This window comes from Lepus europaeus, chromosome 5 (assembly GCF_033115175.1).
Source record: "Lepus europaeus isolate LE1 chromosome 5, mLepTim1.pri, whole genome shotgun sequence".
Classification (NCBI taxonomy): Eukaryota; Metazoa; Chordata; class Mammalia; order Lagomorpha; family Leporidae; genus Lepus; species Lepus europaeus.
This window is the reverse complement of record NC_084831.1, coordinates 123,038,939-123,063,161: the sequence shown is the minus strand read 5'-3', so window position 1 is coordinate 123,063,161 and position 24,223 is coordinate 123,038,939. Positions and strand designations below refer to the sequence as shown.

The following is a 24,223-nucleotide window of genomic DNA, read 5'->3' as shown; positions in this document are numbered from 1 at the left end:
CTTAATTATCTCTGAATGGTTTTTGTTCCTGGCTTTAAACATTTACCCCTATTGGGTTTTCACGGCTTCACAAGCTCTCTATCTCCTTTTCTTTGCCGTTGCCATGGCAACAACTCCAGGCGTACAACTGCTCTCTGATTTTAAATAAAAGTTGAGGTTTCTCTCTCCCTCCCTCCCCTGCTCCTCCTCCCTCCTTTTCCTCCCTTACTGGGGAAGAGGTTTCTCTCTCATCTCCCCTTCTCTTTTCCTTCCTCCCTGCCCTCCGCCTTACCCTACCCCCACCCCCCGCCTGGCTCTGTTCTTTATCTTGCCTCTTTCTCTCCTTTCCTCCTTCCACCTGCCTCCTCTCCAAACCCTCTCCCGTATCTTTGGGCTTCCAAGCTGGTCCTAATCCCTCGGTTGCCATGACAGCAAGAGTAGGCCCCCTAGGAAGGATGGGGCAGAGGTCGAGATAAGGGAGTATGTGGAGAAGGTGGGGAGCTGCTCACAGTCCCCCGGGGCAGGGTCACCCTGTATTCTTTGGGGGTTGCCCCCTTTCCTCCCTGGGCCTCAATGCCTCCAGCGATCATAGGGCAGGAGGTTCCTGATGTCCTCACCTCCGACCCCCAGAAAAAGCTTCCTGATCTGTGTCATGGAAACAGGCGGAGGGGGCAGGGCAGGGAGGCCTTGGAGAGGCCCCAGACTGAAGTTTTCCAAACAGGCAGGAGGTGAGGGTGTTGGCTGGCTGGGGCGTGGGGGGAGCTAACGGGGAACCTCCAGTTGCAGTCACTGCTCTGGGGCAGTGACATTCAGGAACTGGACCAAAGCTGCGATTCCCAAACTGTGCTCTAGGGGGCCCTGCCCTCGAGATGTCTCAGCAGCTGCCGGGGGAAACCTGGGACCCAAGCCTGTGATGGCACAGATGTGGGGGGCCTCCCAGCAACCCTCATCCCAAACTTCAGACATTCCCTGAGGAAGTCGGCCTCCGCGCCCGCCCTGCCCCTACCCGGCAGCTCTGCTTCTGCCTCCTTCCCCATCCCCAACCTTGGGGAGACAGGTTAAGTCCCGGCTCATAGGAACCCTGAATCAGTTCTGAAATGGGCTAGTGGAGGAAATACTCTCTCCTCAACAACACAGACGTCTCTCAATTTCATGCAGCGTGAGTCAAAATTAAGTATCCAAAGAAGGGGAGACATGGACAGCAATGTGGTGTTTGGGGAGAAGACCTGATTTCTGTTCTCACGTCTCCTCTGACTGGCTCAGTGGTTCTCAGCTGGGGCAGCTTTACTTCCTGGGAGAAGTTGGGGAGGTCTGAAGACTGTTTTAGGGTCACACCTGGACAGGGGTGCCACTGGCTTCCAATGGGTGGGCACAGGGCAACCCCACAGCAAGTGGTCAGCTGTATTCACACAAGTCTCCTGCCACTCTCAGTCTCAAGTTCTTGGTTCACAGATGAACATCTTACACTCCATCATTTGTCCGGCACACACCTCCTGAGTGCCTGTGTCAGGCACCGGGGTGCAGACACACATGACGGAGAAGGGCCGTGGGGCCGGCGCCGTGACTCACTTTAACTAATCCTCCACCTGCGGCACCGGCATCCCATATGGGCGCTGGATTCTGTCCCGGTTGCTCCTCTTCCAGTCCAGCTCTCTGCTGTGGCCTGGGAGGGCAGTGGAGGGTGGCCAAGTGCTTGGGCCCCTGCACCTGCATGGGAGACCAGGAAGAAGCACCTGGTTCCTGGCTTCGGACTGGTACAGCGCCAGCTGTAGCAGCCATTTGGGGAGTGAGCCACTGGAAGAAAGACCTTTCTCTCTCTCTCTCTCTCACTGTCTATAACTCTGTCAAATTAAAAAAAAAATTAATAAAAAAAGAGAAAGGCCGTACCCCAAGCACAACGAGGGAGTGAGGGGAGAGCAGGATTTATGAATTCCATGTTTAGTTAGGACAGCCAAGTTGACCAAGGTCACATAAACTTATGATGGAACTGAACCCAGGTCTTCTGACTACAAGTCCAAGGCTCTTCTCTTACTCCGCACCATAAAATGTCAGGATTCAATGTAACGCTAAGAATTCACATACACCACATGCCTAAAACTTCCCAATGCTGATGCCATGCATTCTACACAGGTGATGTAATGCACCTCACCGCCAGTCCACGTGGGAGATGCACCATTCTACAAGGAGGCAAAGTGACTTGCCCAGGTCACACTGGCAGGAGGTGGCAGACCCTGGATTTGAACCTGTGCAGCTGGAACTCCAGAACTTACTCTTGCTTTGTTTTTAAAGACTCATTTATCTATTTGAAAGGCAGAGTGACAGATAGGGAGGGAGACACAGAGAGACACAGACAGAGAAAGAGGTCTTCCATCTGCTGGTTCACTCCACGGATGGTCACAACAGCCAGCGCTGGGGCCAGGCTGAAACCAGAAGCCAGGAGCTTCACTCTGGTCTCCTATGTGGGTGGCAAGGGCCCAAACACCCGGGTCATCTTCTGCTGCTTTTCCCAGCCCATTAGCAAGGAGCTGGATAGGAAGTGGAGCAGCCAAGACTCGAACCCGTTCCCATAAAGGATGCCAGTGTCGCAGCAGCTGCTTTACTAGCTATGCCATAGTGCCAGTCCCCATGTTTTACTCTTTTACCAAAAGCTGAAGAGCACTTTCAGGGCCTTGGGTATCATCTAGTGATGGTGCAAGCTTCTCATTTTATAGCTGAACAAACTGAGCCCACTGGGGAGCACAGGACTTGCACAAAAAGAGACAATCTAAGAGTCAAGGTCGAGATCCAGGTTCCCTTGGGGCCGGCACTGTAACAGTGGGTAAAGCCGCAGTCTGCAATGCCGGCATCCCATATGGGTATGGGTTCGAGTCCCAGCTGCTCCACTTCTGATCCAGCTCTCTGCTGTGGCCTGGGAAAGCAGTAGAAGATGGCCTGAGTGCTTGAGCCCCTGCACCCACGTGGGAGACCCGGAAGAAGCTCCTGGCTCTTGGCTTCAGATTGGTGCAGCTTGGGCCATTGTGGCCAAATGGGGAGTGAACCAGCAGTTGTAAGACCTCTCTCTCTCTCTATCTCTCTCTCTCTCTCTTTCTCTGCCTCTCCTTCTCTCTCTGTGCAATTCTTTCAAATAAATAAATAAATCTAAAAAAAAAAAAAAATTCAGGTCCAGGACTCCCACTCTACCCTAGAGGCTGAGGGAGGAAGGGAACAGGAGGTGGGAGGTAACACTGTAACGCCAGACCAAAGCCTGAATCAAACCTAGAGGGAAGGAGGAGGGGGAAAGTGGGTGAACAGCTGGTGGTCAGGAGAAGGAAGAGCTGCCTCCAGATGGAGACAGGGACACAGGGAACTCCAGGGTGAGGGGGAAGGGCTGGCGAAGCAGCTCAGACAGAAGATCACCGGTGAAGTTGACGCTGGGACGCCTGCATCCCAGTATTAGAGTGCAGGCTTGAAGCCTGGCTACTCTGCTTCCAATCCAGCTCCCTGCTACTGTGCATGGGAGGCAGCAGATGAGTGCTTGGGGTCCTGCCGCCAGTGCAGCAGACCCGGATGGAGTTCTGGGCTCCTGGTTTCAATCCACCCCAGCTCTGGCTGTTGCAGGCATTTGAGGAGTGAATCGGTGAATAGAAGATCACATTCATTCTCTCCCACTTCCAAGTAGATGAAAATAAATAAATGCACATTTTGAAAAAGAAGAAGAAGGAAGAGGCTGAGCACAGGAGAGGGGACCCAGACTCAGAACCAGAGAGGTTTCTGCGCATGGCTATCAGGGACCGCACATCTGGCCTGCCTGGCTGCCTCCTGCTCCTGGGCCAGGCTTTCTCAGGCTCTGCCTCCCCCCAGGCTCCCGGTTTATCTCCTCACCCTGGCAGACAAGATTTCCTAATTTATTCCTTTACCTGAAAAATCCGCCCTGGCCCGGGGAAAGAGGAGAAGCTGCAATCCCCAACCCCATCTCCCCGCCTGGAGCCACCCCAGCATCCACAGGCTTTGCCCACTGCCAACCAGCCCCACCCTTGAGGAAGGGGGCAAAAGACCCCTGCCCACATCCCCCAGGCCCTCCTCCAGGGCAGTCCTGGGGGGAACCCCGAAGTGCCCCCATAGAGCCCAGCAGAGTGGCAGCCCAGGCTCAGCCCCACTCTTGGACCCTTTAAAGGCCGCCATCCTGCGGACCAGCAAAAGCGGCCCAGGAGGTTCTCCAAAGGCCCCAGGCCACAAGGACGCAGGGAAGAGGCTGGAGTTTGTTTTTTGCTGGTTTTGTTTTGTTTTCAACAAAACATAAGCCAGGGCCTTGGAGGACTTGCAGCGTGGCTGGAAAAGGTCAATGTTTTAAAGCCCTGGTAAACTGAGCTCCACACGGAGATAAAGGGGAGGGTCCGTCAGGAAGGCTCCCCAGGGTCGGGGTCGGGGGTGAGAAGGGTGGGCTGTGTGGCCAAGGTGTTAGGCTGCACAGACAGTCTGAGATTCCTGGGAGCTCGGAGGACAGGGCCCTGGTTTCCATTTGTCCCTTCCCCCACAGCTCGGCTCTGGTCTGCCTCTGAGATGATTAAAACCAAAAGAATTTTAAATGTCTGGAATTCACCACTGATGCCATTTGCTTATTTTCTCTCCCTCTCCTCGCTCCCTTCTTATAATTTCTCCTCTTGGGAGAGCTCTCTGTTTGCTTCCCTCCTTTCTTCTGGCCCAGTTCGCTCTGAGATGATTCCCAGTACACACCAGTTAAATTTGCTTTCATTTTGGAAAGGAGTAGAGGTGGGCGGAGTGGGGGGTTGGGTGTCTCAGGCAAAGGGGAGGGAGGAGGGAAGGGTGGAGGGGCCTTGATCTTGCTGGCTAAAGTTCCCAGAAAAAGAAAAAAGAAATAGCTTTCAGGGAGAGAAGTCTGCCAAATGTTTATGTTCCCACAAGACTCTGCGATCCCTGTTCATAGACCAAAGCTCAAGTTCAGGGCAAAGCCAGAGCATGTTTCTTCAGGGAGAAACTCTTATCAACGTGCAGACACAAGCACCCAACACCCCTGGTGGAGGCTGGGCCCTTCCCAGGACGTGTGTGTGTGTGTGTGAGTGTGTGTGTGTAAATGGGGACAGACTCCCGCTCTCTTTCCCCGAGTCCACACCACATCTGAAAGTGCACAAAACTTTTGCGTTTCCCTTAGCTCTTGAGCAAACACTGCTTCTCCTGGGGTACCCCTTCCCTGGCCCTCTGAAACCCCTACCTCCACCATGGCCCACAGACCGAGTCAAAGAGATCCAGGGCCTCATTTGGGAAGGGCCGAGTGCGGGGAAGCTGTGCAGGCAAAAACAATCTGGGAGATGCACTTTCTCGGTTCATGATAAGAAAAGAGGCCCACGTCCTTGAGTTAAGGCCCCTCCGTGAGAGGCACAAGCAAGCCAGGGGTCTTTCCAAGCTGCTCCTGAACACAGATTTTCCTACCGCAATGCCCAGGAAGCCAGAGGCTGAGTCAGCAGCCGCAAGTCTCAGGAGACTTAAATGTTTAACCCTTGGGCATGCAGGCTGGCGGGGGCGGGGGTGGGGTGGGGGATCCCAGGCCTTCCTTCAGCAAAGGGAAGATCCACCCGGCTTGCAGCTCTGACCTGGAGGCAACCTGGGGCCGACGGCCAACTTATTTGTGGAAAGAAAACTTGCACTGGGACAGAGTGGCCAAGGCCACGTGGCTTTGCTCAGCAGCACACGGGGAAGCAGCACAGCGTAGGATTTCCGATCCCTCCCATACTGGGCAAACAGAACAAAAGAGCCCTCCAGGGGCCAGCGTTATGGTGTAAAGGGTTAAGCCTGTGACTCCAGCATCCCATTTTGGAGCAGTGGTTCAAGTCCCAGCTGCTCTGCTTCTGATCCAGCTCCCTGCTAATATGTCTGGGGAAGCAGCAGAAGATGGCCCAATTGATTGGGCCCCTGCCACCCTCAGGGGGGATCTGGATGGAGTTCCTGGTTCTTGGCTTCCATCTGGCTCAGCCCTGCCTGTTAGGGTCATTTGTGGAGTAAACCAGCGGATGGAAGACCTCTTTCTCTCTCCATGTCTCCCCCTCTTTCTCTCTCACTCCACCTTTCAGATAAATAAATCTTTTTTAGATGCCCTTCCCATAGCTCCAGCACTGTAGGACTAGCTTGTTTTATGTGCTTTCTACCAGGCATAGGAGTAGCCTTCACGTACACTAGTAGTATCGGTAGTAGTGACAACAGGTATCATTTGTTAAGACCCTATCTTAACAAACAGGGGCTCTGTGCCAGGAGCTCAGCTTTACACACTTTGTCAATCTTGTCTAGGTTCCCACTGACCAATGAAAGAAAACACTGAGACTCGGAGAAGCTACATGCCACGGCCTCAAGCTAGTTAGTGGCATAGAAAGTAGTAGAAAACAGGCCGCCGCTGTGGCACAGCAGGTTAACGCCCTGACCTGAAGCACCGGCATCCCATATGGGCGCCGTGTTCATGACCCAGCTGCTCCACTTCGAATCCAGCTCTCTACTATGGCCTGGAAAAGCAGTGGAAGATGGCGCAAGTCCTTGGGCTCCTGCACCGGCCTGGGAGACCTGGAAAAAGCTCCTGGCTCCTGGCTTCGGATCGGTGTAGCTCCAGCCATTTCGGCCAAGTTGGGAGTGAACCCGTGGATGGAAGACCTCTCTCTCTCTCTGACTCTCCTCTTTCTTTGTAACTCTGACTTTCAAATAAATAAATCTTTAAAAAAAAAAAAAGTAGTAGGAAACCAATTTACTTCATCTTGAAGGCCAAGCACGTTGGACTAGGCTATGAAAGAAAATGGAACATGCACAGGGAGAAATCACTCTCTGATCCCCCCAACCCCACCCATGCCCTCCTTGGGGACCGTAGGAGCCCAGACATGAAGACCTGCTGAGGAACAGGCACTGGAGCACACGCTAGAGATGTGAGTGCCAGTCCAGCTCTGTGTCTAACTCATCAGGGAAATACTTCTATCTCTGGAGCCTCTCAAACTCATCATTTGGACAAACGTTCTTTCTGCTTCTCTCTGGGCTGGGAGGCCAAGGAAAGCCTCGAGACCCATGGTGATGGCAGAGCCCACTGGCCATCGGGTCCAGCATAAACGGTCTTTATGAACGGTCTTTGGCCTTCCCTCCACTCTTTCTTCCTGTCCTGTGCTCCGACCCCATGCAGACAGGCCATTCATGGCTAAGAACTCGGCCTTGGCAACCAACCAGACTGACAGACTGAATCTGGTACAGCGTGGGCCAATTATTGGCTCTGCCCAAGCCACAGTTGTTCTCATCTCTAAAATGGGCTTGTGGTGGGCCACCTGGCACAGCGCCCACATGGTGCAGTGCTCAGTAAATGTTAGGCCTCGCCTTGCCATTACTGAGTGATCATTCTCTGGACACCTCCACGCATTCACAGTCAACAGTGTTTGCCTTGCTCTCCTGAAAACGGAACTGGCTGGTGGTTCTCCCTCACAGATGCTCCGGCTCTGGCTTGCTCCACTTCCAAGCACACGGTGATCAAGTGAACTTGAGGCATCTCCTGGTCCTCAGCCTTCTGGCCACGAACCTATGAACACCTCCTGCTGTATCCCAGGCAGGCCAAGGGAGCCAGAGATACACAGCTCAGGGGATAAAAGACTGTGCAACCAGGTAGAGCCTTCCCCAGGAATCCCTGCACAGCCTCCTGCCCACTGGTCCTGGGTCCCATGCTCCGCTCACCTCTGCACAAGTTCCCCACTGCTGCCGCCCCCACACCCCTGCCTGCTGCCCTGGGGTCTCACTCACGGGCTCCTCCTCGATGCTCCCCTACCTTCCTCCAGCATGGTTCTGCCACTCCCCCCTTCTCTCCCTCTTCCGCCCCACCCCCCTCGCTGCCGGCTGGCTTGGAGCAGGAGGTTATGAAAATGAGCTGCATGCCCAGGAGACTGTAATTATCTGCTAAGTGTGAAAGCCAGAGTGATTAATTAAGAGATAATAAAAAGAAAAGGAGGGCGAGAGGGGGGCCTCACGGCTTTGCTTTGATGATAGAACCTGAGGTGAGCCAAGCAATTAGGGGAATCTGTATCGAGAGTTAGCTATAATCCACAAATTATCAAGCACCAAGTGCTTCAGGAGCAGGATGCATTTGCTCCTGCCGAGTGACAGACAGACCAACAGACAGGGAAGGATGGCTGGGGGAAGAGGAGCCAGGAGCCCTGGGCTGCGGCTCTGCTGGCAGCTGACAGCCACAGAGCGGCTGTGCACGCTGTCCCGTGCCAGGCCACGGGCAGCGCTTCCAGGGCTCGGGGCCATGGCTGTCCTCTTCTCCTCCCCTTCACAAAGGGCACACTACCCACAAACAAATGCAGGCTGCCCCACAGGCAGGCAGGCACAACACCGTCCGTCTGTCCGTCCATCCGTCCGTCCGCTCCAGGACAGGCCGCCCCCACCCCTGCACCCCAGTCCTCCCAGGGAGCAGGAGCGGCTGCTTTCACACCAGCCCTCTCCGGAGGTGCGTAGCTGCCTGTGCCTGTGAGGACTGTGTCAGGCTGCAGGTGTGGATGCTGCCGGAGCCACACTTGACAAGGCGACACCACACTCTTAGCTCCCAGAGCCTCCAGCCCACACAGCCCGAGCTGTGCAGAGCTCCTGCTGGCCCCCGCCCTCCTCCTATAGGGTGGCCTCCTCCACCGTTCTTACTGGATGCCACAAGCTCACCCCTTCCCACCCGGTCCCATAGTTCCTTCTTGCCTCTTCCCCCCACCCCTTCCAGGGAGCCTTCCCTAACTGATCCTGCAGCTCCTCTCCCATGCAGCGCCCAGCAGGGTTCTGCAGATGATCCCTGTACGAGTTTATGCACTGGGGAGACGGGCACCGCAACCCCTCTACTGTAATCTGCCATCTGATAGCAGAAACCCGGCTTCCTTCCTGAACTCAAGTTCAGAGCTACGAGTGTGCACTAACCTAATTGGCCCAGCATCCCTAATCTTCAAGCAGATTAGGAGAGCCCCAAGACAGGCACCCCGTCCTCGCCTTTCTCCACCCACACAGATATCACCTGAGACCCATCCACACAAAGCTGGGCTGAGCACATCCCTGGGGGATTCTAAGAAGAAAATATTTAAAGTGAAAACGGGTCCTGACCGTGGGATAGACCCTCCCTTGCCACAACCCCTCCATGCCCACTTTCCTGCATACCTGGCTTCTGCAGCAGACCCCCTGCCCTGCTCAGCCAGCCCCCTCTGGAGGGAGGAGGAGGGGCCTCAGAGATGATAGGAAGGGCACCAGAGTCCCCCAGTCCCCAACCGAGCTGCTGAGAAGGGCGAACCGGACAGGTAAGGGCATAGGGACGCAGCCAGGTTCCGGTCATCTCCGTCCTCCTGGCCCTGGTTGGGGACACTGTGGGGGACAGTCTGGGTGGCTTGCTGGGAAGCAGATCTGACCCTTAAGGAAACAGCGTTCTCTGGCTCACGTGGGGTCTACAAGACAGCCTCACCCATGACATCACTGAGCTTGCTTCTTACTATGAGGAGCTTTGCTTCAGAGTGCACGAAAACAGACCTATTGGGGGAAACGTTCTTTATCCAGACACAGGGAGTACCAGAGACAACCTCAGTTACAGTTCCCATGTCACAGTTGGAAAGGTTCAGGTTAGACACAAGGAAGAGCTTCCAGCTTGCCAGGGAGTATCAGACATAAAAGTGAGTAAGCAGAGAGCTCATGAAATTCCTCTTTGCATAGAAAAAAGGACATACACTGATGTTTCTCAGCCCAGCCTCAAAGAGGAGTCTTAGGAGCCTAAAGATGCTGGGGTTCTTACAGAATCATCACCCTGCTTTCACTCCTGACTCCAAGTTCCACCTTCCAGGAAGCCCCATCTAACTGACCCCACCCCTTTCCCTACTGACTCTGAAGCCCCTTGGGACTGGTGCTTCTGATTCGCACATGTTCCCATTTGCACTTGCAGATGGCTGTGTGCATGTCAGTTTTCTGGGGGATGGAGGAGACCTCCTGGGATTCCCCACATAGGAGGGAGGACCAGGCTTCCCTTCCCAGAACCAGGACAGCCTGAAGGCCAAGCGCTCTCTTCTCAGGCGTGCTGGTCTTCCTGTACAGCCTGCAGCTCTCCACACAAGCAGAGAAAGGAGAAGGGAGGCAGCGGGTGTTCAGACACCTCATCGTGCTGGCTAAACAGCCACCAGGTCTATGCAAGTGAGTGCAGCAAGCTGACCTGCCCATGGACGTCCCCCCTGAAGGCAATAACCTTCCCAAATCACGCAATTTGCTCAGAACCCATCAAGTTGAAGCAAAGAGACTCAAGATCCTGGCTAGAAGCTTGGTCAAAATGTTGTTTCCCGAATCTCCCATTGAGATGGATTACGGTGACATTTTTCATAAAAGCCTAGGAGGAGAGCACTGACTCAGGCAACACACTGGTGGGTTACTTCTCAGCTCTGCAGCTGGTAGCATGAGTGAAGCCTTGGCTGGGAGCTTCTGGGGTGGCAGGGGCTGGGGAGGGGGCTGGATAGGTCGGGCTTGGACCTGAAGCTGGGCACAGTGGCAAGCTCTGTACCCTCTTTCCCCACAGCCTGCTTCCCTACAACAAACATATCGGTGCTCTGGAATCAATGATCCATCAGGCCTGTGTTATACAACTAAGCTGGCTGAAAAGCGGATTCAGTTAAGTGAATTCTATTCTGTCTTGATTCCCATTAGAACGTTAAAGATCGACTTCCCTGGAGGAAAGCGAGTATCCTCTAACAACGCCTCGAAGTATGCTCCTGGGACAGGCAGCACCATCATCACCGGGGAGCCTGGTACAAGTGCTGGATGTTCTCACCCAGAATCTGCATTTCAACAAGACCCTCAGCTGTTCTGCAGGCACGTGAGTGGAAACTTTCTGCAGAGAAGGGGTTAAAATAATGGTCCAGTGTAGAGACCTGAGAGGTACGTGGGTGCTAAGGCTCCCATTTAAATTAGGGGACCAAGGTTCAGAAAAGATAAAAGGTCGCTCAATCTCCAGATCCAGGACACAAAGCTAATTTTAAAGTTTTTTAAAATATTTATTTATTTATTTGAAAGGCAGAGTTAGAGAGAGAGAGAGAGATCGTCCATTCACTGATTCACTCCCCAGATGGCTGCAATGGTTAGAGCTGGGCCAGTCGAAAGCAAGGAGCCAAGAGCTTCTTCCAGATCTTCCACTTGGGAGGGGCCCAAGCACTTGGGTCATCCTCCGTTGCTTTCCCAGGCTCATTAGCAGGGAGCTGGATCAGAAGTGGAGTTGGCACTCAAACCCAGGCCTATACAGGATGTCGGCATCCCAGTTTGCAGCTTTACCGCCTCTGCCACAATGCTGAACCCACCCACCCCCACCCTAATTTTAAATCAAGATGCTTTCCATTGTACTGTGCTGCCTCTCCAAAGCTCCAGCTGCACGGAAATCCGGAGAACAGAATTTAGGGATTACCCACATCACTGGCCACCTCTCGGCACACTGAACAGAGACCAACCTCTGTGCAGCCCATTAGTTTGCTTCTCTCTCCTCCTATCATCTGCCTTCCTCTGATCTGCCTTTGCCCGTGAAGTGTGGAATGCAAGCACTGTGCAATATTAACAATAAGTATGATTTATTGAGTACCTATTGTGTTCCAGGTACTGTTCCTTAATATAGATTCTTTCATGCAATCCTTCCCACCTTATGAGGTAGGTATAGTCATCTGCATTTCACAGATGAGAAAACTGAGACTACAAAAGAGTGACTTGCTCACAACCACACAGGCGGCAGCCCCTCAGGGGAAGGAGCTGACTCTCCAAGGGTCCCCCTGCTAAGAACCCCAGGGCACACCTGAGGGTGAGGGTCTGCAGTTCTAGAAGGCTGAACTCAGAGCGGCCACTCTCTGACATGACCTTGGTAGGAAACGCAGGGCAACGTGCACAAACTAAAGCCCTTGGACAGAGGCTTCACAGACCCCTCTCTCAATTTTCTGCATAAATGGAAAGCAGCAGTGGTGCAGATAATCCGGAAGTCATTTCAACTTGGCTTTGCAATGCATTAGTCTTTTTTTTTTTTTTTTTTTTTTTGCAAAGTCAGATTTTCCTTTCTAATTATATTTGGCTCAAACTGACATTGAAATGAGTTTGTATTCTCACTTCACCCGCTGCCTGGTGAGGGGAGACTTCCCAGATGTGTGCTAGGATGTCAGCCTAGCATCCAGCAACACTCACAAAGCAGCGGACCTGGGGGTGAGCGCTGGAGGTTACAGCACTAGCAACACAGCCAGCTCCAGTGTGTGTGTGTGTGTGTGTAAGGGATGGGCAAAGGGGGGAGTATGAGGCCTCTGGGAGCCCCCCATCCCAGCCCTCAGTGACATCAGCTGGTGAATTTCCAGGGAGAGGAAGTGGGGAGGAGGCTGAGACATAGAGCTGCCAGGCAATTGCTCAAGGTTTGGAATTAAAACAGAGGAGTCAGGGCGGGCACTGTGGTATAGTGGGTTAAGACACTGCTTGCTACGCCCACATCCCATATCGAAGTCCCAGCTGCTCTGCTTATAATTCAGCTTCCTACTGATGCATCCTGGGAGACAGCAGATGATGGTTCAATTGCTTGGGCTCTTGCTACCCACGTGGGAGACCCAGATGGAGTTGCCAGCTCCTGGATTTGGTCGGGTCCAGCCTTGGTTGTTGTGGGCATTTGGAAAGTGAACCACTGGGTGAAGATTTGTGTGTGTGTGTGTGTGTGTCACTCTGTGTTTCAAATACATAAATAAATCTTAAAATATACCCACACACTCCCCAGGAGTCCTTTGGATAATTAGGGAATAAAGATAACCAAAACTGCTCCCAGAAGCCTCCCCCTAGCAAGCCAGCCTAGCCCTGAGTTTCTGCTCCTTTGAACATGCCCTCTTCCTCTCCTGTCTCCTCTCCTCTCTCTCTGCCCCCTCCTGCCTATCTCTGCTCTCCTTTCCTTTTAATAACCTCCCAGTTAAGCGCATCGAATGGGAAGGAGCAGTTTAAAAGCACCTCATGCCTTGACAATGCTGGGTAATGGAGCGAGCAGGGCCCCAGGTCGTTCCTAGGAGAATTCAGGAAGGAAGGGGAAAATAATAATAATGATTTAAAAAAGAAAAAAACCCTCAGCTAAGCTGATTATAAGGATAAAGTTAATTTAGAAATCAGCTCTGCTGGGTGAGAATGGGGTACGAGACGTTGAGGATTGGGGGAAAGTGCACTTTATATAAACTGCCTTTGTTCCTGGAAATCATAATCCTTGGGAGGGAGCAGGGCTGACTCCTTTGGATTCCTCGGCTCCTTCCATCCGGAGCAGGGGGTACAATCAGGGATTGTCCAGAGCCTGGGTATCTTAAACAGTGCTGCATTCCAGAGGCAGTGCAGGCAGCCTGAGCCTCACATCTGTGCACGTCCCCCTCCCCTCAACCCCCACCTCCCCGCCCCCTCCCGCAGCTCCCTCCTCCCTCCCTTCCCCCGCCCCCCCCCAGCCTGGGGACGGTTAGACTTCAGCATTTTTCACATACCTCTCTTACAACCTTCACCATATAGGATCCTGGATATGTGTTTATAGATCCTTCTCCTACTCCAGACTGGGCACCTCAAGGACAGGGCTGAATTTGCACTTATCTCTTTAACCCCATTTAAACCAAAACCAAGCCCACCCCCACCCCCACTGCCTTGCTAAGGGGAACAGGGGCTCCCACCCCCCTGGTGGGACCCTCTTCAAAGGCTTCCATTTGAAAATCCAGAGCTCACTTCCTCCCAGAAGATCTAAGAATTTTTAGGCTCAGCCCCTAAATGCACTCGTGTCTGAGCCACTGAGTGGCGGAAGCCGACCAGGATTGATCCTGAAGGACCGAAACTGGGCCTGGTCCTCTGATGGAGCCAGATGTTTGCCCTGTCTCTGGCAGGGTCGACACAGGTCAGGCTTTCGGGGGACAGACAGCAAGGCCTGGACGCAGGCTCAGGTATCAGCCAGCTGCAGGGTGCCCTCTTCCTCATCTCCAGTGAACACTGGCTGCCTGCAGGCACCCTCCTCTGATACCCAAGGATTCTCAGAGAAAAACATGTCCTCATTATCCCAGTCTCCCCGACTCAAGGCACAGATCTGTGAATCCCCAAGGTGGAACTCATATTTCTTTAAGGTTTTCTGCTCACTACTGCCTAGCCAAATCCTGATTCTCTATTTCTTTTTCTTTTTTTAATGAAGAGGTTGCTAATTTCTACAGTGGCTCCAGCAGAGGAGGATTTTAAGAGAAGGGGAAGGTTTGGTGAAGAATGAGATGGGCACACACCTGTTGTGAACACACCTGCTGTCTGTGCCTGGCTCCCCACTTCACACAGGCAGCTTGGCCTTCGGGGCCTTTGCGGGCCTGCTCCCAGTCCACAGTCCTCACCACCTCATCTCCTCCTCCCTATTCCAGATCCTCACTCCCAGCCAGCCTGTCCAAGCTGGGAAGCATGGTGATGCTCTCCTTCTTTTTTTTTTTAAGATTTATTTTATTTATTTGAAAGAGTTACAGGAAGAGGTAGAAATAGAGAGATATAGGTCTTCCATCTGCTGGTTCACTCCCCAGATGGCTCCAATGGCTGGAGCTGCGCCGATTCGAAGCCAGGAGCCTCTTCTGGGTCTCCCATGTGGGTGCAGGGGCCCAAGGACTTGGGCCATCTTCCTCTGCTTTCCCAGGCCGTAACAGAGAGCTGGATCAGAAGAGGAGCAGCCAGGACTAGAGCCAGCACCCATATAGGATGCTGGTGCTTCAGGCCAGGGCTTTAACCCATTGTGCCACAGCGCCAACCCCTCTCCCTCTTCTAGCCACATCCACATCCTGTCCATCCCTAGGCCACTTCCTTCACGGGGCCTTCCTGGCCACTACAGCCCTGAAGCAAATGGCCCTCTCCTGAACTCTCCAGCACACTGCCAATAGGCACCAATGATCTCTACGCTGCATAACCAAGAATCTCTGCATGCGTGCATCTTAGCATCTAGGAGGGGAGGAACTATAGGAGGTCACTTCTTTTACGCCACAGACTGTCCACCAGAATGTTTTACATATCATAATGTATATTTGCTGGCTTGAAAAAAGTATTTGTCCTCTCCATGTTTGTAGAAGGAGAAACAGGCTGGTCAAGGTTCAATAATGTGCACCTAAACCACAAAGTGAGATCCTTAAGGACCCACACTGGCACCTGGGCACAGTGCCTGCCGGGCACAGTACAAGCATACATACAAAACTTTGCTGCTGAGTCGGGGCACCGGATTCTGTCCCGGTTGCCCCTCTTCCAGGCTAGCTCTCTGCTGGGGCCCGGGAGTGCAGTGGAGGATGGCTCAAGTCCTTGGGCCCTGCACCCGCATGGGAGACCAGGAGAAGCACCTGGCTCCTGGCTTTGGATCAGCGCGGTGCGCTGGCCGCAGTGGCCATTGGAGGGTGAACAATGGTAAAGGAGGACCTTTTGTTCTGTCTCTCTCTCTCTCTCTCTCTCTCTCTCTCTCACTGTCCACTCTGCCTGTCCAAAAAAAAAACAAAAAACCATTGCTGCTGAATGAAGGAACACACTCCTCACTCTTCCCAGTCTTCCAGTGAGGATCCCCTCCTCTTGTCACCTCTGAAGCAAATAAGAGGCAGACAGGAACCGCAAACGGCCCGGTCCAGGAGAATCTGACTCTTAACCCAACCTGAGGTGTGAGGGCTTCCTGGGATGGTCCTGCCGGCACTGAGCCCCGCCTCCAAAGACTCAGGTTCCTGCGTCCCTTCCCTGCATCTAAAGCCAGGCCTCCCAGCCTTCTGGGGTCCTCTCGCATCACCATCCCAGGGGATGAAGCAGCAGCTTTATCTCCTGGGGAAGCAGATGGAATTTGCTAGAAAGTGCTAGAGATTTCCTCTGGATTTCAGACGCTCTGTCCTGAGGAGGTTGGCTGCTGCAAGGCCCATTTGTTCCCATACGGATTCCGATTTTGTTCAATGGGCTAAAGGAGGGCAGAGGAGGATGACACCGCAGTCCCTGGAGATGACAAAGGTTAATCAAAGTTGCTGAAGAAATTAAATGTGAGGGAGGGGAAATCAGGAGCTCCCTCCATGCAGGAGAAGACTGATGTAGGGAGACAGGCTGGGATGAAGAAAAGAAAAATGTGCTCTTCAGTGGTGCCTGGGAGCTGGAGATGTTTTGGTTCTGGGTGCTCCAAGAACTCAACCAATCGGGGTGGCATCCTTGGAGAACTGGGGGCAGGAAGGTCTGAGAGCTGAGACTGCAGGTTGGAGAGGGGCTGGAGTCTCGGAATGAGGACCTGAGGGTTCTGACTTTCTCCACCTTGTCGTGTGTGTGTGTGTGTGTGTATCACAGGGGGGGCAGAACATGAAAGGCACAGCAAGAAGCAGCGCTTTCAAAGACTGGGGAGCATGATACTCAGAAACACTGCACTGGCCACGCCAGTTCCCTGGGGAGTGGAGGCACTGCGGTAAAGGCAGGTAGCTGCCCACCCATGTCCATGGGGTGAGAAATGCACGCGTGTGCAAGAGCACAGGGCATGCGTGAACATAAGGACAGGCTCATGAGAGTGCACCCCCAGGTTTGCACCTGACGGTATGTGGCAGAGGTGGATGTGGTGGCTTTAGAAGCTTCCTTCTGGGAATTATCCCCCAACCCCCGCCCCACCTTCCTTGCATCATCTCCACTGCTCTGTGTCCCTGTTTGCCCATCTGTGAAATGGGGATAATATCACCAATCTTCAATGGATCACTTGTTGGTATTAAATTAGTCACTAATATACACAAAACACCGAGTAGGCCCCTCCCCAAAGGTAGTGGCCTTCTCCCTCACTCTGGGACGGCCTGTTCTTCCTCCCGACTCCTGGAACCACCTCATTTCAGGATCAAGGACGTGGCAGGCTCCTCCTCCTCCATGGCTGACCACCTACTCACACATCCCAGCCTCTTCCAGGTCGGAGCCCCCTCCAGGAGATTGCCAAATAATCAGGCCCATAGGCCCTGGGAAGAAACCAGACAGGAACTAGCAGGTCGGGAAGGGGCACGGCTTTCGGCTTTCTCATCTCTGGACACACGGAGAGGAATTTCCCTACCCTCTGTCGGAAGCAGCTCCTAGAAATTGGGACGATTAAGGAATGTGCCCCTCTCCCCTTCCTCCAGCCCAACTCCCACACCTTAGCAAGATGCTCAGCGTTTCCACGTCTGTTCCCTTATGTGTTAAACTGAGAAGTACAGACTCCCCTGCCTCTGTCACAGGAAGATCTTATCTCTCTATCTGCATGTGACAGAGCAGCTGCTCTCCACCAGCTCCCAGCTCGGGAAAGATACAAAGTTAAAAGGCCCTAAAGGTAGAGAAAAGGGACTGCGGCTGAGACAGACCTGCTTCTTCTGGCAATATTCAGAGTTGCCAGCCCAGGGGACCAAAGTACATATCCCACACCTAAGTTTTGCCTCAAGGATGAACGATCATCAAAGGCAGGGCGGGCAGATGGATGTGGCCTTGGCATTCCTGGGTGGACATGCGGGGAAGAGGGCTGAGCAGGGCACCAGGGGCGGAAGAGGGCCCTGGCTCCCTTCCCATCTGTTCCCAGCTGCCTCGTCTCCAAGGGAGGCGGGAGCGGCTCTGTTGCGAAGGTGCTGGCATGTGCCAGCTCTGGGGTGAGATACAAAAGGGTCTGAATCTGCAATCTAACACTCCAGGGACGGCCCTCAGCAGGTTACTTAAACTCTCAACTTTGGTTTTCTATCTACCAAATTGACAGTAACATTAGCTTGAAAACCACAGAGCAGGAACTCAATAAATGGTCATTTTGATACTCTGGTTTGGAGCTGACCTATCATTACTTTTCATCACCCTAGGTCAGGCAAGACCCCAGCACCCAAGCTAAGAAGGAGGATCTAGAGCTTAGCCCCAGAAGGTTCAAGCAAGCTGTCCAAGACCCCCGCCTCTGAGCCTGCCAGGGCCCCAGGCTGGTTTGGGAGCTGACTTGTGAGAACCCTGTCTTAGCATTTTCCCAGACGCCCAGCCAGTCCTTCACCCCTTCCTCTGTACGACTCTGTGTCTCCCGGAGTCAGCGCTGCATGGTGCAGGGGTTGTAGCTTCCAAATTTGCAGTCCACACACCTGTAAGGCTGTGTTTAATGTCACAAACAAACACAGGTTTTGCCAAGTCCCTTTAAAAAAAGTCACTTACTAGCACCGTATCATCAAAGAAAAATGACTTAACACCAAAGAATGTAGGACAGGATCTCAGAATAAAGGATTGTTTTTAAAACATGAATGACTTTAGCCTTTTGCTCCCAGCTCGCATTCTGCTATAAACCAGGAAAAAATCACACACTACCTGGCCCTGCTGGCAGGTGGGATCTCTGGCCAAGGGGAAATGGGCAGGCTCTGAGATCAGCCAGTGCCTACAACTATCAAGATACCTCACTTGTCTAAACCTCACTTTCTCATCCGTGAAATGGGGATAATGATAGAGGTGATCCCAGGGCGTTGTTGCATAGATTAAATTAGCTGCTGCATATAAAGCAGTTAGCATAAGGGCTCAATAAATGATCCGTATTATCTCTAAGCTCTGAAATGCTGCCACCTCAGGGCTGGTGTCTCTGCCCATTTCACACAGAGCTCTGGCTCCTTCTCATCTGAGGGCCAACCTTTCCGGCTCTGCTTTCTGAAGTCCTTTCTTCAGACCTTTGCTGGGGTCTCTGACCAGGGGAGAAACCCCGTTCCCCTCCAGGGCCTGCCCCAACAGTCTCTCCATGAGCAACGCAGACAGGATGCCTCCTAACGCTCAGGACCAAGAATCTGAGCAGTTGGGGCTAGAAAACACAAGAGAATCTCGAAGAGGAGAGGAAAAGGCACAGACGCCCCGGGGCTGCCTGCCCTCTAACGTCCACCATTGAGTGCTCACCGCAGGTATCTGATCTGACACTTTTGTCTGTGACAGATGCTGCTCCCTGCATTTCACATGGCTATTTAATGGCCAGCCTAACCCTCTGGGTCCTTATTACTACCCCCACTTTACCCATGAGCCAACGGAGGCACCGAGAGGGCACATCACTCGTTCAAGTTAGCACAGCTACCAAGTGGCAGAGGTGGGAGCCGCACTAAGACTGTTCCACACTGCATCCTTCCAACAGTGCACCACCCTCATCAAATCAATCAATTTGATCAGAGATTTAAGGGGCGCTTACCATATGCACAGCACGGTGCCAGAAACTGTAGGTTAACAGAAATTCACATTTGGCGGCCAAGGATATAAAGAGGTCCCGGGGGACTTTCATCAGAGCATGCAGTCTCAAGTCAACAGGGTGAAGGGGAAGGGAGAGACCACAGGCAGGCCCTCCTCACCCCTACCCAACTGCAGAACCAGGACAACCAACACCCAGCTATGCTTGGAGCAGCGGCACAGCCCTACGTGCCTCCCCGACCAGGTGCACTGGGCTCCAAGGCTGTGGCATTGAGCACTTGGTTGACGCCCCAATTTAGGTCTAAGTGAGCAGAGGTAGAAGGTGGAGTTCCATCAAGGTCAAGACAGGGACCCAGGATGCTGATTTCTGCCCTGTCTCCCTGCTCGGGACAGATGTGGTTCATCTGGGGTACTGGTGAGTGAGTGTGTGTGTGCGTGTGCACACTGCAACAGGAGGGGGCGCTATTCCCATCTACTCACCCAGGCAGGGCTCTCTGTGCACAGGAGGACCCTGGGCCTCTCTTCTTTACCTCTCACTCCCCTCCGAAGTGGTGGCAGGAATGTCAGGCGGAGTTCTGGGGGCGATAGGACAGCCCCTTCCCCTGCCTCCGGAGCCACCCCTCTGCAGGCAGCTCCCACCCCGAGCCGGCCTGTCATCCCACATTGCTCTGATTAGCTATAATCTTTCTTTTTCAATTTCTCCTCCCCGAGACTAGGGAGCGAGAAAATCTCCCAGAAAATGAATAAATATTTCAATTTTCGGCGCAATCAGTCTGAGGAGCCAGCGCATGATGGAAACGGGGGGAAGGATAATGGTTTTCATTTAGATAAGATACAGAAAATTATTTAGTGAAAAATGAAGATTGATGAAGCCCATTGAAATTCTTTAAAACGCGATTTTTATTTCTCCGCCTGAGCTGCAATCTCCCCTCTCCCTTCTGCTCTCTGCTCCCCTCAATTCTCTGGCCCTCCTTCACCTTCCCCCCTTCTGCACCACCAGCCCTCAGCCCCCTGGCAACACCTTCCCGCTCTGTTTCCTCTCTCCCTGCCCCAGTTCCTGGCCCTGAAGGGGGAGGCCAAGGAGAAGGGGTCCCGCCAGGCACCCCCAGTGTATGCCCCAGGCTCCCCGACCCCCACGCCCTCCCTCCCTGCTCCTCCCCAGCCCCTGGCCAGCTTCCCCTGAATACCCAGTAGTAATTTCCTTTCCCTCCTGACTTCCCTCCCTTTCTGCCCTTTGGTATCCTCTCCCCCACCACAAATACTTTTGCATAGCGTCTTCAGGTCTTGCTTTCAGCCCACTGGGGGGACAGGGAGGGGAAGGTTCAAGATTCCCTGTCCTCTTCCAAGGGGAGAGAGACACACAAGGGGAGAGAGACACACAATACACACATTTCTTTCTGACCATTCCTGTCTCCGATTCAATGCACATGTCTCTCCTGTTTGCTAACTGCAGCTTTTGTTCCTTAAAGCTCCTTCCTATCCATGTTGCTGACATGCCAGGGCTCCAGGAAAGAGGCAGACAGGAGCTGGCCCCCCCTCCACATACCAATACTGACCCAGGGTCCCTCCCCCTCCCACCCGCCCCCTCCCCCACCACAGCAGCCTGGCTGAACAGAGTCAAAACTTAAGTCATCTTCCCAACTTTCTGCCAAGTGCCGGGCCTGGCCTGCCAACCCCAGGGCCAGGCCTCCTTCCCCGGCACCCCCTCCCACTCTCAGCTCACACCAGACATGTGTGCCCTTCCCGTGTGTTCAGCGTGTCCAAGAGGGAAAGGCGGAAGAAGACAGGGCCCCAACAACTCAGCCCCTGGGGAGGGTGCTGCCTGGGAAACGGGGTGTCCGGCACAGCAGCCCACACCACACACACACATACACACACACCCACAAACCTAAGAAGGAAAGTGAGCATTGAGCCATGCCTGAGGCTGCCCTCCCCAAGCCCACTGCCCTCTTCCCAGATCCACACTCCCACCCCCCAAAAAGAGACCACCTCCTCCATTTTGTAGTCTATACAGCTCCATAGGTGTCTGGCTGTACCAATGTCTGTTCAAGTTTCTTTGTTTGCTCCAGGGCTGGTATCTGTAGAAGGGCTCCTGCACGCCTGTGTGTGTGTGTGTGTGCCCACACGCGTGTCCTTGTAAAGGCTGCCTGCACACATGTTCCCTGTCTGAGTTTTGGCGCTCTGGGGCAGGATGTGTGTGCCAATCTGGGGAGGAATCCGCGACCCTCGGAGATGTCAGCGCCTTTGTGTCCATGTGTCTGTCTCAGTGTGGGGGATGTTTGCTGGTATGTCTGCTTCTCAGTAGGTGAGCAGTCTGTCTCCCTGTCTGTGACTGTTTTATGGTGTTTCTGTGTCAATTTCTCTGTGTCAGCTTCATGGAGGGAGGGGGTTGAAGGGGGGGGGGAGTGAACCCGACAGGATTAAATCTTGCTTAGAGGCAGACGCCAGAGGTAAGAACACACTCCCACAGACCCCATTCCTGGCTGGAGTCTAGACCCTCCGTTTCCTCCCCCTCTTCCCTCCCCTCAGCTCAGCCCTGCCCGGGATCCACCAACATCCTCCCCTCTCTCAACCACAGCCCTCGCCTCCCAGCCTCTCCCCTGCCACTTCCAAATAAGCCCCCAGACTTCGGCACTTCCCCGACCCCAAGCGGGGTGTCCCCCCCAGTAAGTGCCCCTAACACATCCACCGGGCCTGCCGCTGTATTGGGAACTCCACTCCCCGCGCACAGCCGGCGCGGCCCACGGCTCCCACTCCCCCTCGCCCCAGGCTCGGAGGCCCCCTCCGCTCCCTGCCACCGTCCCTTTCTCTAGAGGGGGCGGCGCCGGCGGCTTGGAGCCGCGGTTCAAAAGCAGGCACCCCGACAGGCTGAACGCGAGGGAGCAGGGGGACCGATCCCCTGAACAGCATCTTGGGGGTAGCCCGGGGCCCTGGCCGCCCGCGCACCCCACCCCCAAATCTGAAATCCCACCCTGGCCGGGCGAGACCCCGGCGTCCGGACCCCGGCCACAGGGACTGGGGCTAAGTCGGGCTGCCGGGGGGCTCCGGGAAAGACTTTTCCGTTTTTCGCTCGGACCCCCAGCCCCGGCGGCCCCCCAGTTCTCCGTTCTCCCGCTCAACCAGAGCAAACAACTTGGGTGAACCAACGGAAAACTCCTCCTCGCCGGCCCCGGCGACTCCGCGCCCGGACCCCGTTCCCCCCGCCTCGTGGCGTCTGGAGCCCGGCGGCGGCTGCCCGCGGGCCGCTCCCCGGGCGGCGCCGGGGCGTCCGGGCGTCCGGGCGCCGGGGGTCGTGGGGGGGAGGGGGCGAGGTGGTGGCGTCTGGGGGCCCTTACCTTGGGAGAAAGTGTCGGAGAGAGTGAGGATCCAGACGAGGAGGCTCAGCATGCTGCCCGCCCGCCGCGCGCCCGCCAGCGGCTGGGGCCCGGAGTTGGCGAGCGAGAGAGGAGCGGGCTGGGGAGGAGGGGAGCCCGCGAGCCCGCCCCCCGCCGCCGCGCCCGCCCCTGCACACGCGCCGCGCGCACTCGCACACTCCCGCTCGCACAAACTCACTTCCCTTCGCGCGGTTTCCCCCTGGCAGCCTCCTCCCCCCAGCCCCTCGGACGATTCCCCGTCTCGATCGCGCCCGCTCCCCCGAGCTCCGGCCGCCCGCGCCGCGCGCCCGCCCTCCTCCTGACGTCTGCTCTCTCCCCCCGACGGCGCCTCCCTCCGCCGCCTCCCCGGCCCCCCCAGCGCGCGCGCACACTCGCACCCCTCGCTGGCACCGAGACGCAAGGGCGGCCGAGAGAACGGAATTGAGGGCAAGGCGACGCGGATCAGGAGCGTGACATCGCGGGCTCCGGCGCAAGGGCGGCTGGACCCCTGCCCGCCAGCGCTCCCGCCCGTTTACAGACGCGGGCTCGGTCCCGGGCTGTGGGTTTGTAGCGGAGGGTCGGGGTTGGGGGGACAGGGGCTGAGGATAAGCCTCGTTCGCAGAGGATGGCTGTGATGAGGATGTGTGTGTGTGTGTGTGTGTCTGGTAGGCTGCCAGGGAGTTAAAGAGCATACAGATCTCCAAAAAGAAAAAAAAAAAAAAAAGACCAGAAGCTAATTCCTAGATCCCCTCAATGAAGAATTCTCCACTGGCTAGTGAATGTTGGAGGGGGGAGGGGCAGACATTCCTCTCCCGGCCTAAAAACCCCAGAACTAGAGAATCTCCTTGGGCCTGCCTTGAGCCCCTGCCAGGGACCAGGCTAAATGTTGGAGCCCTCAGCAGCCCGGAGAGGCACAGCTGCCTCCTTCCTTTGTTCCCCCTGGGCCTCTACCCACCCAGAAGGAGAAGCTAGCCAGCACCACGGCCCAGCTTGGAAGGCCAAGGACTGGCCCGGCCTCCCCTTCAAGCCCGTGGGAAGAGCTGGCTGTCCAAAGAAGGTCTCCAAGCAGGAGTCTGAGATAGCTTGGGCTGGAGATGCAGGAGCTGCTGAGGGAGGGACTTCCTGGTGGGAGTGATGAGGGGCTGCAGGAAGGGCCTCGCTTTCTTTAGGGCCCAGTCTGGCAACCAGCTCCTCTCCCAAGCCCTAAGCAGAAGCCTCTGGTCCCAGCGTTGCTGGCAGTGCTTGGAGGTCTGGACCCTAGGGGATGAACTGAGGGGAAACAACACAAGAGTCACAGCAGTTGCACAACTTTACCGTAATGCCTGCTGGTCTAGAGAGGTCTCCACCTCTTTTCTCCCAGATTCTGCATCTCCTGGGTCCCTAATTGCTGCCAGCGAGCATTTCTTCTCCCTTTCAGGCCCTGAACTCAAAGCACACGGCTCTCTGGTGCCCTCTGCTGATGTCAGGCGGCCAGGACTCGCCTTTCCTCCCCGGGATCCTGAAACATCCGCGCGCCAAGTAGAGTGCACAGAAACACGGGCAGGAAAACGCACAGGCTCTACTCTGAAAGACGATATTCACAGCCCAGAGAAGACTTACATAGCTCAAAGCCGTGCACAGGCAAGAACAGTGTAGAAACAAAGAACCGTACTTAGGCCAGAGACCCAGGAATGTAACCCCGGCACACACACACACACTAGCACAGAGACATGCAAGGGCTCTTCATGTATTCCTTCATTAATCACGCAAGCCACAGATAA

The 24,223-nt window shown here is 54.7% G+C and overlaps 1 protein-coding gene across 2 annotated transcripts in view; it reads right to left on the bottom strand.

Annotated features, from left to right (window-relative positions):
• KIRREL1 (kirre like nephrin family adhesion molecule 1) overlaps positions 1-22,581 on the bottom strand; it is a 101,804-nt gene extending 79,223 nt beyond the window's left edge. For both annotated transcript variants that reach the window (XM_062192546.1, XM_062192547.1), the window contains exon 1: positions 22,446-22,581. In XM_062192546.1, coding sequence (XP_062048530.1) covers positions 22,446-22,497 — 52 coding nt within the window. In that variant the 5' untranslated portion in view covers positions 22,498-22,581. The remainder of the gene's footprint in view (positions 1-22,445) is intronic.
• Positions 22,582-24,223: the final 1,642 nt, after the last annotated feature.